Source organism: Botrytis porri, assembly GCF_014898465.1.
Source record: "Botrytis porri strain MUCL 3234 chromosome Unknown BPOR_012, whole genome shotgun sequence".
Taxonomy (NCBI): domain Eukaryota; kingdom Fungi; phylum Ascomycota; class Leotiomycetes; order Helotiales; family Sclerotiniaceae; genus Botrytis; species Botrytis porri.
The window spans coordinates 236,024-252,567 of record NW_024066086.1 but is presented as its reverse complement, the minus strand read 5'-3'; the positions used below and the strand labels follow the sequence as shown (position 1 = coordinate 252,567).

Here is a 16,544-nt window from a genome sequence, read left to right as displayed (position 1 = left end):
AAGCACAAATACCAAAGTAGATAAATAAGCACAAGTGTGCAAGTGAATACAATCTAATCCCAAGTATTTCCTCCGCATTCTCACATTCTTACTCCCTCTCCTCTCCTCTCCTCTCCTCTCCTCTCCTCTCTTCCCTCTCCTCCCTCCTCACATTCACATTCACATTCACATTCACATCCTCATATTACATCACATCATCACATCATCACAACACATCATCACAACACATCATCACAACACATCATCACAACACATCATCACAACACATCACATTACCACTCCTAAAAAAAACACACAATATTAAAAGAGTATAATTTCCCTATCCATCTCATCCTATCTTACCCCGTCTCATCCTATCTCATCTCATCCCTCCCTTCTTCCCCAAAAATCAAGATAGCAAATCCTATCTAGTATCCACAAGAAACCCCTATCCTTTATATATCCACGGATAGGTCGGTGGTAGGTATCAGATATATCCATATCCATCCAATCATCCACCAAAAAAGACAAAACAAGACAAAACTCTCCAACGCCCTACTCCCATCATTCCCGACAGCTATCTGTCAAAGGGGTTAAAGCCAATCGATCTATTTTATATCCCAATACATAGCATAGCGCACGCGGTTTATTCGCCAAAACAACAACAAAATGGTTTATCTTCAACTCATCAATCAATCAATCGGAACTCCTCCTCCTTTCATTCTTTTTTCCATTCATTCAAACAGAAAGTCTGAATTTATAGCCTCGTCGCATTAGCTTCCCTAGGCGGTACCTCTCCTCTTAGATTAACCCATCCCTTTTCTCCAATTCCAATAACTCCCTCTCTCAAAATCGTCAATTGTCTTACTCCGCAGTATCCTCCTTTTCGGGCTACCCTCTGATAATCCACATAATGTCCCTCTCTCTCCCAGTAACCCTTTGGCTTTGCTATCGCACCATCACTTGGTGTTATCTGTCGTTTCGCATGCATGATTCTCGATGGTGGAGAGGTCTTTGCACGGGATCTGAGACCTCCAACTATCGCGGGGAAGTATGATGAAGAAGATGATGCTTCAATAGAATCGAAACCTTGCCAGCTAGAATCCTCATCGCCTACGTCTCGCTTTCCTTGCTTCTTCTTGTCCGTAGAACTAGGAGCATTTCCATACTTTCCACCAAAATTCTTTTGTAAATCAATCATGGCTTGCTCCTGTTCTGGTGTAAACGAATTGGGTATCCATAATCTATCATCCACAATATCTCCCTCATTCTCCATTCTCCGATCATTGTATCGCGGAAGATGCGCAAAATGGTTGATGATCGCTTGCCATGGTGTAAATAATCTTTCAAGTCTCTTCGCATACTTAATATATTTGAATGATTTCGCATCGTATGTCACTCTCACAAACGGATTCATGAAAATTCCTTCACCCCAAGCTTCATTGGTATTTGTAGTATAATCTGGGAAATCGGGTGTTGCGAGGATATCAGCGTGGATGAGACAACATTCAGAAGAATCCCAAAAAGATTCTGGTTCGGACCGGAATTTGAGCGGAAGTTCTGCGAGCGAGGTTGAACGTTCGTAGATATGATCCGAGTCTTTGGATTCGCTTTCCTTCGAACTCGACGTGGTCGACTTTGCGATTTCCTTTTGAAAAAATCTCCCATCGAAAGCTACAATACCACCCCAACAACTCTTAACTCTGACCGCATCCTTTCCAGCCAAAACATCATTTCGACTGGTGCTCTCTCCCTTTCCCCCAAACCATGGAAAGATTGGTACACCGATACTGTAACCCTCGGTATCCCTTGTCGCATATGTATCATAGTATTTCCAGCTCGTGATAAAATCCGCACCACAAACTGCCTTGTACTCCGCCTTTCCCTCTTCATTGACATTTGTCCCCCACAATAATCTCATCGCACCCTCCACCTCAAAGATAACATCATTCAAGAAAAGCACTCTCTCGTACTTCTCCTTCACCTCTCCAGAAGTCAAGGGATCCAGAGCCTTATTCCTCACATCAGCCAAATATTCAATTCTCTTCACTCTCGTCGCTCCGCTGGGTAAAGTAATGCGATGTAAAGTGGAAAGATCAATAACATCATCTGACTCTGCGACGATTTTCTTGTGCACACCATGTAATCTCGCGCTCAATCTCTTCAAGGAATCTTTCGGTCCTCCATATACACTGACGTAAACCCTCTCCTTCCCAATCGCATTCACCAGCGCAACCAAATTGTCACCCCAAAGCCCATCTATCATATTCGGATCCACAATGTTCGCTGCGATAAACACCTTTTCATCGCTAGGTATTGAGAATTTGGGAGGGTTGGTGTAACTGGCATTGAAGATGACCTGCCAGCATAGAAATAGGATGAAGAAGAGGAAGATATATGTAGGTTTGCAGATCCTTCTCAAGGCTCGTAGTAGTTTCGATGCTATTCGCCGCGAGGAAACAGAAGTATCTTTGTATTCGTATGTAAAGTCGTTGGCATCGAGAGAATTGCGAGGGAGAGGGACGTATCGAGGGGATGATGATCGCGACATCTTGTAGAGTTGATTTTTGATTCCCATGATGAGATTATTGTTCTGATTCCTAATACAAGTTGTCCTTCATCTGATAAGTTTTGGTATTATTGAATCCGTAATTCTATTCGTTTTATGGTTTTGTTCTTTGTGTAATAGTCTTTCTCTCCTTTTTTCTTTCTTCTCCTTCGGCGTCGCACTTCAACTCCAAGCAAATATATTATGGCGATAGAATAAAGAGCGGAAGAACTGCCATGTGATGACGAGAAGTCTTGGTAGGAGTAGAAGTAGGAGTAGAAGTAGGAGTAGAAGTAGGAGTAGAAGTAGAAGAAGAAGAAAAGAAGAAAGGTTGAAAGGATTGAATATAATAAAAAAGAAAGTGACAAGAAACAATGCAATAGTGAAACCAGGGGAAGAGTATGTATTCACAATTAAAAATCCATATACATTAGGCAGTAGTGAAAGGGTATACGCAGTGGTGAAATTATTTGTTTGTTTGTTTGGTTGTGTGTGAGGATGAGTGAGAGAGTGAAGATGTGTGAGAGAGTGAGGATGTGAGAGATTGAAATTAAAATTAAAATTCGAATCAACACTCATCAACTCATCCAATTTTTATTAAACTTCACTTTGCCTTTCACTTCAATCAGGGTCCTTTCTGCTAGTCTTCTCTCCTATCCTCCCAAACCTGAGGTACTTTACTGCATCTGCATAGCCCCGGAATCCCAAAGCTTTTTAGCATCTGCACTAGCATCTTTAGTCTCTCACAATTGACGCGGCCAATACATGATACAAGGCCCGATACCCCGACCCAAGGGGGAATTACCGTAAATGATGATGATGACTCATCATAGATTAACTTACAACTTACACATAATTATCATAAATTCTCACCACCGGTATACCATACCGTACACCTCGGTAATTAACATTCCCATCATTCCATCACATTTCTTTTGCCTTCGATTTTGGACCAATGAGGGTTGACAAGATTAACGCAGGGCTTGCTTATTACTGTATTAAGCAATTCTAGATTTCGATGTAAGATGTAACATGATTTTTGATGTCGAGATTATCATATCCATAGACCGTATCACGAGGCACAGCTCACATGATTCAACACCATTGCTAACCAAACCACGCAAACATACTAGGTAGATATTTACCTCCAATCCAACAGTTACTTTTGGATCACATAATCACATACGGTGAACATCCTAGGTGCCTAGGAAAACCCAACTTTTTCTTTTCTTTGTCTTCTTTCTTCTCTTTCTTCTCTCCTCCCCTCCTCCCCTCCTCTTCTCTTTTCAATGGAGCAAACGATCAGATCAAGTGATCCATTGAAAGAACCAACAAACGAACAAACGAATCAGAATCCAAAGAGTAACCTATCGAGGTACCTTACTAATCGTACTCCATCCATTCTCTCACCTACAATTCCCGGCCCCTTCAAAGTTCAATTCAGAGTTTCCAACTCTGCATGTTCATTGTTCACGAGTACACAAATCCCCATATAACAAACACACTAGGTAGGTACACATCCTCTGGAGTCTGTACCATTTTCTCATCCCATATTTCATTGTATATCCCATATTACATTGTATAGCATCCCATGATTCCCATCCCATCCCATCTCATCTCAACCCCCTCCCCCTCCCCCTCCTCATACTCGCACCTCGCATTCGCATTCGCACTTGTACTTCGTTCCGTATACTCTATATGAATCATACTTTTGCACTTTTGCTTTCGCATTTTTCTCCGATGATACGCGTCCATGAATGATACTCACATATGAATACTCCCCTCTCCCCTCTCCCACCGCTGATCATCAATCCTCAAGCGTTACCTAGCCTTCAGATCTCGCCTCACAATCCATTCTCAATACAGAACTCAACACAGAACTCAACACAGCACGACTCTACATAATATCACGTGAATATAACAATTACTTACTTTCAATCCATCTTTCAATTCCCTCCCCAATTCCCTCCATCTCCCCCTCTCCTCTCTTCTCTCCCCTTTCCCCCCAATCCCTTCACCGTCCCAAGCGTACCACCTCCCCCCCCCACACACCAACCTCCAACCTTCCACCTTCCAACCTTCCACCAACTATCCCTACCAAAAAGTCCCACCATACCCAATCCACTCCCCAATCCGCTATACGCCCACCAGCACCTTACTCATCCGAGTATCTCAGCATCTCAAAAGTCCTCTGTACATGCTCTACTTCGTACAATCGGGATACACAATAAATACCAGGGGCCATTCCATCACTCATCCCTTCATTCTCTCATTCTTCACCCCTTCAGTACCTCAATCCTCCTTCTCCGTATTTTACCCAGGTACCGGTAGTAATTACTCGCACCAGTTACCTACCTACCTACCTACACTACCTTACATACTCACACACTCACCTCAGACACACAATTCACAACAATAAACAATAAACAACAAACGGTAAATAACAAACAATAAACAATACCTAGCAGATAAACGGTGTAAATTCGCAAATTACCTACCTACCTAGTATCCACCCACATTCACCCTATTTAAAAAGTTCAAAAAGTTCAAAAACATCCACTTTAGTTACCAACCTAGTACCCATAATTCCTTCTTTAGGATATTCTAGTGTTCGAGCGTTCCACTTCTCTAAGATTAATTTAGAGAGATATGCCCCAACAGTCAAGCAATCATTCAAGCAATCAAACATTTTTAATACACAGGCATATATACCTTTGCACACCCACAAACACACTGCCAAGTAAATCACATTCTACATCATCTTCGTACCAAAATCAAATTACACACACAAACTTGAAACAGAAAATATTTCATAATTCATAATTCATTTTCATTTTCATTCGGGTTCTAGACTACTCAATTACCTCAAGTACCAAAAGCATCAAGAACCTTAGGTTACTATACATTGCAATGCAATGCAATGTAATGTTGTAAATAACCTCCGGGAAAAAAGACTACTCCCTTCACCAACCGTCAATAAATGAATGAACCAATGAATCAATGATTGATTGCGTCGTCGTACCCCTTTTCATTCATCATCATTCATTCATTCATCACCCTTTCCACCCTTGTATTACCTCCTCCCCTCCCTCTTCCCCCTTCCATCTAAAATTGAGCAATTCGCGAAATAAACATAATCCGTTCCGTTCCGTTGCAAGCAAGCAAGCAATTGTGTTCAGGAGCTAAGACCCAAACCAAAATTGGCAAGGCCAGATAAGTACAGGATGGGTGCAGTAACGACGATGAGGAGTGCAGGAACGGCTATAAGCCTAATTTTCATGTTAAAGGTACCGATCAGCTTGATGCGAGTCCAAAGTTATAATAGAAGACTCAAGGGTATCATGTGAGAAAATAAGGAAAGACCAAGTCCAAAGGAAGAAATCCTTACGTGTGACGTCCGCCACCACATAACTTTCTAATCAATCCTCCAATCCAATCTACAAATACTACCTGGAAAAATGCTCGGAGGAAATTGCGGGATTTGGCGTCATTTCCGGCAGAACGCATGGAAGACGGGGTAATCGATCTATCGGGTGCACTAGATGATGGTTGTTTACGAGCTCTCAATTGTGATTCATTAGCCCCATCAGCGAATGATGTCGTCTTAGCAGCATCCTCCTCTGTGGCAGATTGGTCGATATTTGCATTCACACTCGCAGCTGGAGTTGCTGGCTGGACTGTGATGCTTGGGCTATCCTGAACTGGGGCGGGAGAGCTGGTTGCAGAGCCTTCAGCAAGATGAAGTGATTTATTTTCCACGAAAGGAGTTGGAGGCAAATCTGGAAGAACTGGTCGGAGCTTACTTGAACCCTCGAGGAAATTTATGGCTGGTAATTGAGGCGATGAGCTTTTGGAGGCTTCGATCGCTGCAGGTTCGGACAATTCTGCTACATCTTTCTTGGAAGTCTCGGCATCATTTGCTTCAATTTGTTGTTCACTGGAGTCTTCATTCGCTTCATCCGGACCATTCCCATCAGCTTGAGAATCCTCCATACTAGGTGGTAGAGCAGTTAACTTGGACTCTGGTTCGCCCTCAGCATTCTCTTCTACAATTGGAAGTAATAGCGGAGAGGTTTCATGTGCAAGCGATTGTGGCGATGGGGTTGTTAAACTGGCAGTTGCATGATGATTGCCATTCGTGGTAACAGGCGAAAGTGGGTTTCTTTCAGCATCTGTCTGGTTTTCGCTCAAATGATTTTCAAGTCTTCTGACATGCTCCAGTATTTGATTAAAATTGTTGGGGAATGGCTCGAGACCAGGATCATTCGGATCAAATTCACGGAACAATGGCTCTGAAGCTGGTAGTCGAGTCTGGGCACTCTCGTATTGTAAACGCTCTTCGGCGGTAGGGGGTCCATTGCACTCATGAGCAAAAAGTGGTGCCCGCTCTTCGAATGGCGTTTCCGTGTCTAAATCCCGCTCCAAATCGTCAACTCCACGTGGGAGGAAGTCCCGCTGAGGAGCTGGTAATTCAATCGAAGTTGGCTGTGAAAGAGGTCAATAATTTACATACGTGTATAAAAGCATGGTGGACGACCTACCTTGGAATCATCATCAATGTGAGCTGCTGTATCGGCAACTTCGGCAGCAGTTGCTGCAACCTCGGGGATTGGTGTATATGAGAGTCTTCTATACCCAGACTTTCCAGCATCTGTATCTGACATGGGAGGTGTTGGTGGTGTTTCATCAAGCAATTCAGCAGAGTCCGCAACCTCAGCAGCAACATTAGCCAAGTCTGGAGTACCAGCTTGCTCTTTGATGGTGACATGATCAGGTGAAGCATCCTGTGCACGTAAAGTATGAGCGTCCTTTTGCGCATATGTTGCATCACTCCCGAAATCGTCGCCATGACGTGGCTCGGAATCAACCTTCTCGACACTTACAATTGGTGTCGATGCAACTTCAGTTGGGATGCTTGGATGGCCATCGTCCTCCGTAACACTTTCCGTGTTATCAACCGGTTCATCGGCTTCATCTTTTTGAACAACCTCCTGGTCATGCATTTCTTTGCTGTTAGAGTCAATCTCATCAGCCGGCTGTTGTGCTTCAATCGTCTCATCGACCGATGTTTCGACAGCAGAGTTTTCATCCACTTCGGTTGCTTTGGAGTCGAAGTCTTCCTGGGCCGCATTTTCCTTGATGGAGGTGGCCGTTTCGATTTCAATCGGTTTCTCATGTACAATTGGTTCAGACACTGGCTGTTCTTCTTTAGGTGTAGTGTCAGTTTCCTGTGCAGTCACTTGTTCCGTAGAGTCAGAATCTTCCGAAACACTTTCAACACTTTCCTTGGGAGGTACAGCATTGGAAGCATCATTCTCAGAGCTCTCTAGTTTTTCCTCCTTGGGCTCCTCAGCTACCTTCTCCGTGGTTTCATCGGCGATGACTGGACTCGAAATGAAGGGCTCAGAATGTGATTTGCTTGCTTCGGTCTCTTCCGTAAGTTTTTCCTCAAGATTAGCGTCATCAACTGCCGAATGAGCTTCTTCTTTTGGTTCACTCTTGTTAGCATGTTCTTCTGGCTCCAATGTTGGTTCTTCGACGTGGGCAGCTTCGGGTTCTTCCTTGGTATCATTCACGTCCTCGCTAGTGACAGGCTCCTGAATGGACGCTGGCTCTTTGGCGTGAATAAGCGTAGCCTCTTCTTTTGTTTCGCTCTCGCTAGAATTTGGTTCTTCGATTGCGGAATGGGCAGACTCTTCTTGTTGTTCTGTAACTTCGTCTTGCTTTGTACTAGTCTCGGTATGTGGTACCTCATCATCTTGGCTTGTGATTTCCTTAGACTCTGGCACATTGTTTTCACTAGCGGAAGAATCCTTGGAGGTCTCATTAGCCTCTTGGGTGGTTGGAGTTGGATACAAGTCAGGAGTTTCTGTGGTTGTTGTCTCCAACTCCTTGGCAGTCTCTGCTTGAGCATGTGACTCCGAATTTGAGGGTTCTTCAATTTCAGTATCTAAAACTTCAAGCTCATCTACTGGTACACTTGACGTATCGGGGAGATCTGCGGTAGCAGTCTTTACTTCCTCGGTTACTGGTTGAGAATGTGATTCCACATTTTTCGGTTCATCGAATCCGGTAGTTGAAACTTCAAGCTCTTCGGCCGGCACGCTAGACAAATCTAGTTCTGGAGTTTCCTTTCCAGACTCAACTGCATGACCAGCTTCGGCAACAGGGAGTGATGATTCATGCGTCTCTTTGGGCTTCTCTGATTCGGTTTCGACGCCATGATCCAACGGAGAATCCTTGACTGACGTGACTGTCTCGAGATTTGGGTTATCAGAAACTTTGTCTTCAGACTCGGTGTGTTGAGTTGGTTCAATTATGGTATCCATTGTTGAAGCTTTGATATCAGTTTCGGGTATTGTGCGGGGAGTTGAATTCTCTTCGTCGAAAGAGGACTTGTTGTGGGAAGATGATTTGATCGGAACTGAAAGAAGGTTGTTTCGATTTCCAATGTCATCGACAACTGTAGAAATGAGTGTTATTTAAATATCCGAAAAATTAAAATTAATTTATCATGCATTGAAAAGTGGATTAATCAATTGAAATTCGCTTCATATGTGGCAACCATATTTTGTAATGAACGAAGCTGTGGAAGTTTGAAGTAGTGAGGGTAAACAAGAACAGAGGTAAACAGGAACAGAGGGTAAACAAAAACAGAGGTAAACAAAAACAGAGGGTAAACAAAAAGACGAGGATAATCCACATACCAATTGGAGCATCTTCATCCGACATCCACCAATCCCCATCACCAATTCTGAATTTGTATTGATATTCTTTGCCCTCCTCTACTTCGACAGCTTTCGAGAACACGTAATGATCATTGGAAACATTTTTATATTCCATCTCCCGAGGCTGCCATCCTGATTCAGGAAAGGAACCGGCAAGATATATTGGTGGTGCAGTTCCTGGTTTGGAATATGTAATGACAACTGACGTCTTGGTGTCTGCCATATTGACCTAGTAATCTGCGAGCTGTCATTACCGGTGTTCGATGTGTAATTGAGATCAAGAAAGGAAAGATATCACTGCTTTATGGAATATAGGAGGGAGTGTCCGGTCATAGACAGCAGAGAGACTGTCTGGAAGAATGAGAACAGTAGGTAAATGAAATGATGGCGAAGAGGGAGGTTTTCGGAGCTTCTCGAAACAAGCAGAGATTTGTACGGCAGCGTGGATGCTACCAAGATGCAAAATAATTCACCGAGAGAAGGAAGAGCAAGTGACGACATGTGCAGTATTTTGCAGAGGATGGAAGGGAAAGGAAAGGAAAGAAACGAAACGAAAAGAAAAGAAGAGAGGGGAAGGGAAGGGAGAAGGAAAGAACGTTGATTCGTACCTGTTTAGAGATGATTAATTGGCTCTGATACTAAACAACTCTTCCTCGACAAGATTATTCACCCAAGAATGTCTTGCAACGGAAAAGGATTGTGATAGTACCTGGAAGGTCGTGAAGTGATACTGAGAGCCAACTTGATCTTATACTGCGCAACGATGCATGAATTGGGTGATGTATATCCAAAGTTGACGTCGAAAACGAGAGTATTTTGGAGGTTGTTGTCGTTCAGATAAGGCTGATAACGACAAGGCTTATCGGGACCAAAAACTGATAGGATGAACCAGATATTAAATAGGGACGTTGTAATGATTCTCTTTCACGAAGAGGATTGAAGAGATCGAGATGAGAGATGAAGTACAAAGAACCGTCGATCAGATCAGTTGTTCGTTGTGAAGGTTTTAATATTATCAAGATTTATTGGATTGGCAAAGCAACACCACTTTTTAGATACAATGCAAGCTTACTCCGTACTCGTCCTAGTCCTTTGAGAGAAAGACCAAGCTCTTCTTTCTTTGGGTACACCAGCATTTGGGGAGGGGAAAGACGTGCGTCACATAAGAAAATACCCTTGATAGATGCACTTCTGGACGAATGAGAGGTCTGATGTCCACCTGCTATCTGTGCGACATTGCTGGCAGCCACATCATAGCTCACGCCAGATGATTGTTGGGCTGCTCCGCCGTGAGAATTTTTTTCATTGAGGATGAGGATACATAGGGTGAATCTGATTAGGATGGGCAGGACTTTAAGTGATTTCAACATTTCTGTACCTTTCAGAGGAGTCGAGATATCCAAGTGAAGGGAGGGAAAGGAGGGAAGGGAGGGAAGGGAGGGAAGGGAGTGAAGGGAGTGAAGGGAGTGAAGGGAAAGATACGTGAGTGGGTAGTGACTCGTGGGTGGTGACTCGTGAGTGGTGACTCGTTGAGTGAAGTGAAGTGTGGAATGATAAATGATACAAGATTGGGTGTGGGCATCTCCTTCCAAAGAGAAGATCGATCTGGAGAACTGAGTACTGACTCTACTGAGTACTGACTATGATAGGCCGGGCCTCCATTAGCTCGACTTGGAAAGTGGGGAGATCTCTCAAAGCAAGGATAGAGCTATGAAAAAGCTGGACAATCTCGAAGCAGTGTGATTAATCATTGGTTCGTTTACTACAGCCAACGGGAGCGACCACCGTAGCGCGACGATCATGGTAGATATGTCATGTGATATCTCAGCCTCATCATGCAAGGCCAACAATATTGTTCGTCGAGGCTGACGTTCCAGCAAGAAGGAAAAAGAAGGGAGCTCCAAGATATACTACTACTCTTTTCAATATTCGATATCAAATCGAAGAAACATGATTCACATTGATTGATTCTTGAATACTTATATATTGGTCAGCTATTAATCTATCATAATCAGTATTTGAAGGTAAATTCTTATCATAGTAAAATATTGAAATATATACGTTCTAATCACTTTTTATTATAATTAGATGATTTTACTTGAGTGATTTGGTGTGCTGCTTTTTTCATCACACGGAGGCTGTGTCTCGATAATCATAAATTCACTACTGAAGACCTCGAGGACTTCGACCTTGCTACAGTATGAACCTCAACCATACCACAATTTGCAAACAAAGATCAACCCTATAATAAACACAGATTCCATACCAGATTCTCATTATCTACAGTGATATAGTGATATATAATCACTGTGCAATTTTGTTTAATCTCCCGCAGAAACCTTCTCGAGCATCCCTTGATTCCAGGTTGTGGTCTCCCCGATTCGATTCAATCATGTCTCTGCCACCATCAATTATTCATATCAAGAGGAAAGCCACAGATTTACCTCAAGATTTTCTTCGTAAGCTAAATAGAATCTCTCTGCGCCGCTGAGAATTACTAACTCAAATCCTCATAGGTGTGGATGATGCCGTTACAAAACGACAACGTCGGACCACCGATTTTGTTTACTCGAGACAACAAACTCCACAAGCCGATACTACCCCCTCTACTCCTCAATCAGCTCCACCGGGAAGACGCATCAAACCTCTACATCGTTCCACAAGCTCTCGGTCTTTAACTGTCAAAAAACAAGGGAAAAGTGAAGGAACTGTCCAATCAATAAATGAAGTCAACAAAGAGGATCACGAAGTCAATACCCAACTTCCGACTGCCAACGTTCCTACAAGACAAGATGATGAAGTAGATCATGCTTCAAGCAGCACACAACCTTCAAGTAGTGAGCGCCAGTTAAATATCGGAAGTACGAACAAAGCAGTTCAACAGAGACGATTCCATCTTTCGAGAAGTGTAACACCTTCTATTTCTCCAGGCCCAAGTACTGGAGTACGAAAGCGCAATGCCACAGTGTTCATTGAGCGTCGCGTGCGACAAAAGACCCAGGAGGAGAAGTGGACATCTGTAGCCAACGCTGCTATAAAATCGGAGAATGTTGCTACCCAGAAACAAGACCAAGAAGAAAAACCACAGAAAAAGCCAGGCCGAGGATCGAGAGTGCAAGTAGCACCTCCAAAAGAGACGAAAGATACAAAGGAAATTCCTGCACCTCAACCAAAACCACCTTCTGCGTTGGTCAACCCTTGGGGTCTCGATACAGATGATTTGGCAGCACAGATGCAAGCCTATACACTACAAGAAATTGGTCGTAGTATTGCAGAATCCAAGGCAGCAGAACCTAAACCATCTGTACCAGTACAATCCTCTTATCGCAAATCAACATCTACTAGATTCAAGCCCAAAGTACCAGCTTTACGCTATAAGGAACGTCATCCAGAGGAAAATGTCATGGAAGTTGACGACAATCAAATGTCTGGAGTTGAGACTGATGGAGATGTGGATACTGATTCAGAGTATATCATTGAGACATATATTCGTGTCCCGGCTGAAGATATCGAGAATGAAGACAATAAGATTAATTTTGGTATTCTTGTGCTCGATGCTCAATCAGATATTGACGAGTTTTATCAAGATTGGGATACGGATGAAGAAGTAGAAGATGAGGCAGAAGAAGATGAGAATGGTTTGCTCCCCCTTGACTTTTTGATTTCTTCCAAATAAGCATGCTAACACGCCCTTCAAGATGAGAATCACTACACCGCCGATTACCCTGATGCGGAAGTCGACTCGGACGATGAGTACAATAGAAATGCTTATGCATATCGTACTGGTAACGCTTCAGATCTTGAGGAATTCGACGAGGATGATAGTGATGAAGATGAAATGGGATTTAGTGATGATGATACCGACAAGTTGAAATATCCATGGCAGAGAGTTGCAGCTCATGGACGAAGAAATCAAATTAATCAATTTGCGAGTGGTGAGGAGGATGAGGAGGATGAGGATGAGGATATGGAGTAGGGAAATGGGAATTGGATCGTTGAGGAAGGGAGATATGGATACTCAAGGGCTGGTTGTGGTAATGGGAGAGATTTAATGGGAATATGAAAGGAAGATGATATTTAGGATGTCTGGGGTATCATTGGGGTTGCATTGATTGTGCAGGAAAGCGAAATGTTGAATAGCATGAAATAAAGCTTGATGAAAAGATACCATGTGGCAGAGGGAGCGAGATATGATTCTATGAGGAAGCATACCTAGGCGAGAGAGGATACCAAAACGATGAAGGGTGTTCAATAGAACAACTTTGCTGCAGTCCCATGACTCAAAATTTATGAGAATTCTACCCCTCTGACATGTGAAAGAACGTTTGGTTTTTGAATTACTTTGAAATGATGGATTTGTGAATTTGATAATGCTTGTATTGCTTGGAATATTTATAGTATAGATTTATAGGAAATTATGGTTTGGGCTCTAAATTTTGGATTCAGGAGGGGGTTTGCATGTGATGTGATGTGATGTGATGGGGTGGGGTGGGGTGGGGTGGGGTGGTATGAGACGGTTTGCTGGGTAGAGTAGAATAGAGTCGAGTCGAGTAGAGTAGTTGGTTCAATAGAGAGAGAGTTATAGATGGATAGGTGGTGATGAAGATGTAGATGTGAATGTGAATATATTTGAGTGTATAGTGTAGTGTAGTGTAGTGTAGATTTGAATTTTGAATTTAAGTGTAAGTTTAAGTTTGAATTTGAATATGAATTTCGAACTGGATGGGACTTTTGGGGATGGGATTAGAGGTTAGAGGTTAGAAAAGGAGGGGGGGAGGAGGAGAAGGAGGAGGAGAAGGAGAATAGAATTATATTAAGTGCTTGGATTAGTTGGAGTTGGAGTTGGAGTTGTTTGTAGATATAGAATCTTTCGTGTGTATATGATGTATAGGTATGTAATGTATGGTATGTATAGTATGGTGTATAGTATGGTGTATAGTATGGTGTATAGTATGGTGTATAGTATGGTGTATAGTATGTAATGTATCTAAATCGAGATATTAGGTTTCACTTGGAGGGAAATATCTTGAAGGGAGATATCTTTGGGGTATCTTGAGGTGGTGTCTCAGGGTGTGGATTTGGATTTGTATATGTGTGTATATGTGTATATGTATATATGTATATGTTGAGGATGAGGTTGAGAATGTGGATGAATGAGTGTGGAGGTGGTGCGTTTGAAGATTTGAAGATTTGAAGTCGGAGGGTTGAGGGGCTAAAGTTGGAGGGTTGGAGGTTTGAAAGTTTGAAGGTTTGAAGGTCTGAAGGTCTGAAGGCCGGAGTCTGGGGTAGTGAGAGGAGAAAATGGGAGATGGAAGAGGGAAGGAGATGGGCAATAGAAAAAGGGAAAGAGGAAGAAGAGAGGAAGGAGACGGGCAATAGGAAAGGGGAAAGGGAAGAGAGGGGAAATGGAAAATGGGAAAAGGAAAGGAAAGGAACTAGAAGATATGAGAACCTGATTTGAGGGGTCGGGTTTAATTGCGAGGTTGATCATATCCAAGAAATAGAACACGAGGGATAGTAATACCATTGAGACCTTCAGTATAGACGATGTAGGTGGCCACCTACTGGACTTTTTTGATTTTTTATGAAATAGAATGAAAGGGAATACAATAGTATTGTGTAGTATAGTGAGGTATATAAAAAGACCATCTAATTTAATCCAGTAGTATTAGTAGTAGTGAGCCCTAAGATTTCAAATAAGGAAATAGAGGAGGAAAAAAAACACATCAAAACAAGTCTTCCAGAACCAAACCTGGCATTTGAATAGTGAAGATCGAGAGAGTGTCGAATGTCTGTTATCTATTATCTACTATTCAGAGCTTGATTTATGTGTAATGGAAGACAAATAGCTAGCTAGTTGATTGCTGATTTCTCCCAACAAATAAGCTTTTATAAGAATTACTTTTATTTGAATAATTATTAAGATAGTATATTATTGAAATTCTTTAGAAATAAAATTAGTTTTTATATTATAAACAATATGTTCTAATGAATCAATATATATATATATATATATATTAATTTAATATTTATAAGGGTTATTTCATAAATTGTTTATGATTATTTAATTTAATTATTTGATTGCTTGAAAATATATAGCTTTATTGATAATATATAAATTATAGTTTTTGACTGAATACACATCAGATATCTGTTACGACAGTCCTTACGAAGTACCGCGTCACATAACTATGGGTAGGTGATAGAGTGTTAAGGAGCTGTAATGCTTCTGGAGCGCAATGAGGTCCGTAGCGATCCAGTCTATAGAAAAATTCTAAGGAATATAATAGAAAATGAAGATCTATATAAAAGAATAAGTTTCATTATAATATAAAGCTTTATGCTTAAGAACAATTATTAGTTTTATTATTATAATTACAAGAATTACAACCAATTATTAACCTTATTGAATTCCTACTTGAAGTTTAATCTAAACCACCTCAAGAGATCTCTAGCTACTTCCACATGATCTTAGAGGCAGCTCCCGTAACAATATCGAATATAGTAATGGATAATGAATGAATAAACGAAGAATGCTAAATACTAAACACTAAATAATAGATCTCAAATACTCAAGAGTTTTGATCATGATCATCAAGGTGTCGTATTGTGTTGTACATTAGATTCAGGTATCTAGTTATATCTACAAAGTCGGAAATGAAATCCCCTTCGCTAATTTCCACACACCCCCTATTAGCTCTAGGTAGCTATTTGGGATGTATGGAATAGAATGTATGATATAATACGATTCAACTGACCTGTAACTCCGAGCTGTAATCAAGGATCTCAACGACAATTTAAAAGTTAGGGGGATTTTGAAATCCGAATCTTGAATCTTGGGGGTTTGCTTCAGGAATAGGATTAACGTCGATTTAAAAGATTGATTGGAGATTTTCGGAATTGGAATTGGAATTGGAATTGGAATTAGAATTAGAATTAGAATTAGAATTAGAATTAGAATTAGAATTAGAATTAGAATTAGAATTAGAATTAGAATTGGAATGGTTTATTCTACGTTTTACCGTCTGTGGATAACTTTTCATGGAGACGATTTTGTGTGTTGGTGGTATGTGTGGTGCAGTAGAGGGATTTATTTAGTATTGGAATGTGTGGCAATATGATAATATAGTAACATGACAGTATAGTAAACGCACGCTCCATACGTTCTATGATTCTCAGGCTCTTCAATATATAATCGAAACATTGAAACATTGAAGCATTAAAGCCCGTCAAGGGAAAAGCTGGTGGAGGGTTTTACAGCTACTTCCCCTTCTATTCCCTCTTCTACT

At 41.7% G+C, this 16,544-nt stretch overlaps 4 protein-coding genes across 4 annotated transcripts; 1 reads left to right on the top strand and 3 right to left on the bottom strand.

Moving 5' to 3' along the window:
* Nucleotides 1-736: 736 nt before the first annotated feature.
* EAF01_008649 (uncharacterized protein) lies at nucleotides 737-2,557 on the bottom strand (the record flags this gene model as incomplete). The annotated part of the gene is made up of 1 exon (XM_038916905.1): nucleotides 737-2,557. The coding sequence occupies one exon, from the start codon at nucleotides 2,555-2,557 to the stop codon at nucleotides 737-739; it is 1,821 nt and encodes a 606-aa protein (XP_038767299.1).
* A 3,145-nt stretch (nucleotides 2,558-5,702) lies between these two features.
* On the bottom strand, nucleotides 5,703-9,478 carry EAF01_008648 (uncharacterized protein; the record flags this gene model as incomplete). Its single annotated transcript, XM_038916904.1, has 4 exons — nucleotides 5,703-5,796; nucleotides 5,916-7,012; nucleotides 7,069-8,990; nucleotides 9,235-9,478. The coding sequence occupies 4 exons, from the start codon at nucleotides 9,476-9,478 to the stop codon at nucleotides 5,703-5,705; spliced, it is 3,357 nt and encodes a 1,118-aa protein (XP_038767298.1).
* Nucleotides 9,479-10,277: 799 nt separating this feature from the next.
* EAF01_008647 (uncharacterized protein) lies at nucleotides 10,278-10,625 on the bottom strand (the record flags this gene model as incomplete). Its single annotated transcript, XM_038916903.1, has 1 exon — nucleotides 10,278-10,625. The coding sequence occupies one exon, from the start codon at nucleotides 10,623-10,625 to the stop codon at nucleotides 10,278-10,280; it is 348 nt and encodes a 115-aa protein (XP_038767297.1).
* Nucleotides 10,626-11,185: 560 nt separating this feature from the next.
* On the top strand, nucleotides 11,186-13,581 carry EAF01_008646 (uncharacterized protein). The gene is made up of 4 exons (XM_038916902.1): nucleotides 11,186-11,279; nucleotides 11,344-11,714; nucleotides 11,772-12,893; nucleotides 12,954-13,581. The coding sequence occupies exons 2-4, from the start codon at nucleotides 11,648-11,650 to the stop codon at nucleotides 13,229-13,231; spliced, it is 1,467 nt and encodes a 488-aa protein (XP_038767296.1). The 5' UTR covers nucleotides 11,186-11,279; nucleotides 11,344-11,647; the 3' UTR covers nucleotides 13,232-13,581.
* Nucleotides 13,582-16,544: the final 2,963 nt, after the last annotated feature.

Excerpts from the sequence above, each read along its gene's own strand:
- EAF01_008646 (XM_038916902.1), top strand. The coding sequence starts at position 11,648 with ATGTCTCTGCCACCATCAATTATTCATATCAAGAGGAAAGCCACAGAT. Across the intron at positions 11,715-11,771 it reads TTTACCTCAAGATTTTCTTC|GTGTGGATGATGCCGTTACA; the intron begins GTAAGCTAAATA and ends AAATCCTCATAG. Across the intron at positions 12,894-12,953 it reads GGCAGAAGAAGATGAGAATG|ATGAGAATCACTACACCGCC; the intron begins GTTTGCTCCCCC and ends ACGCCCTTCAAG.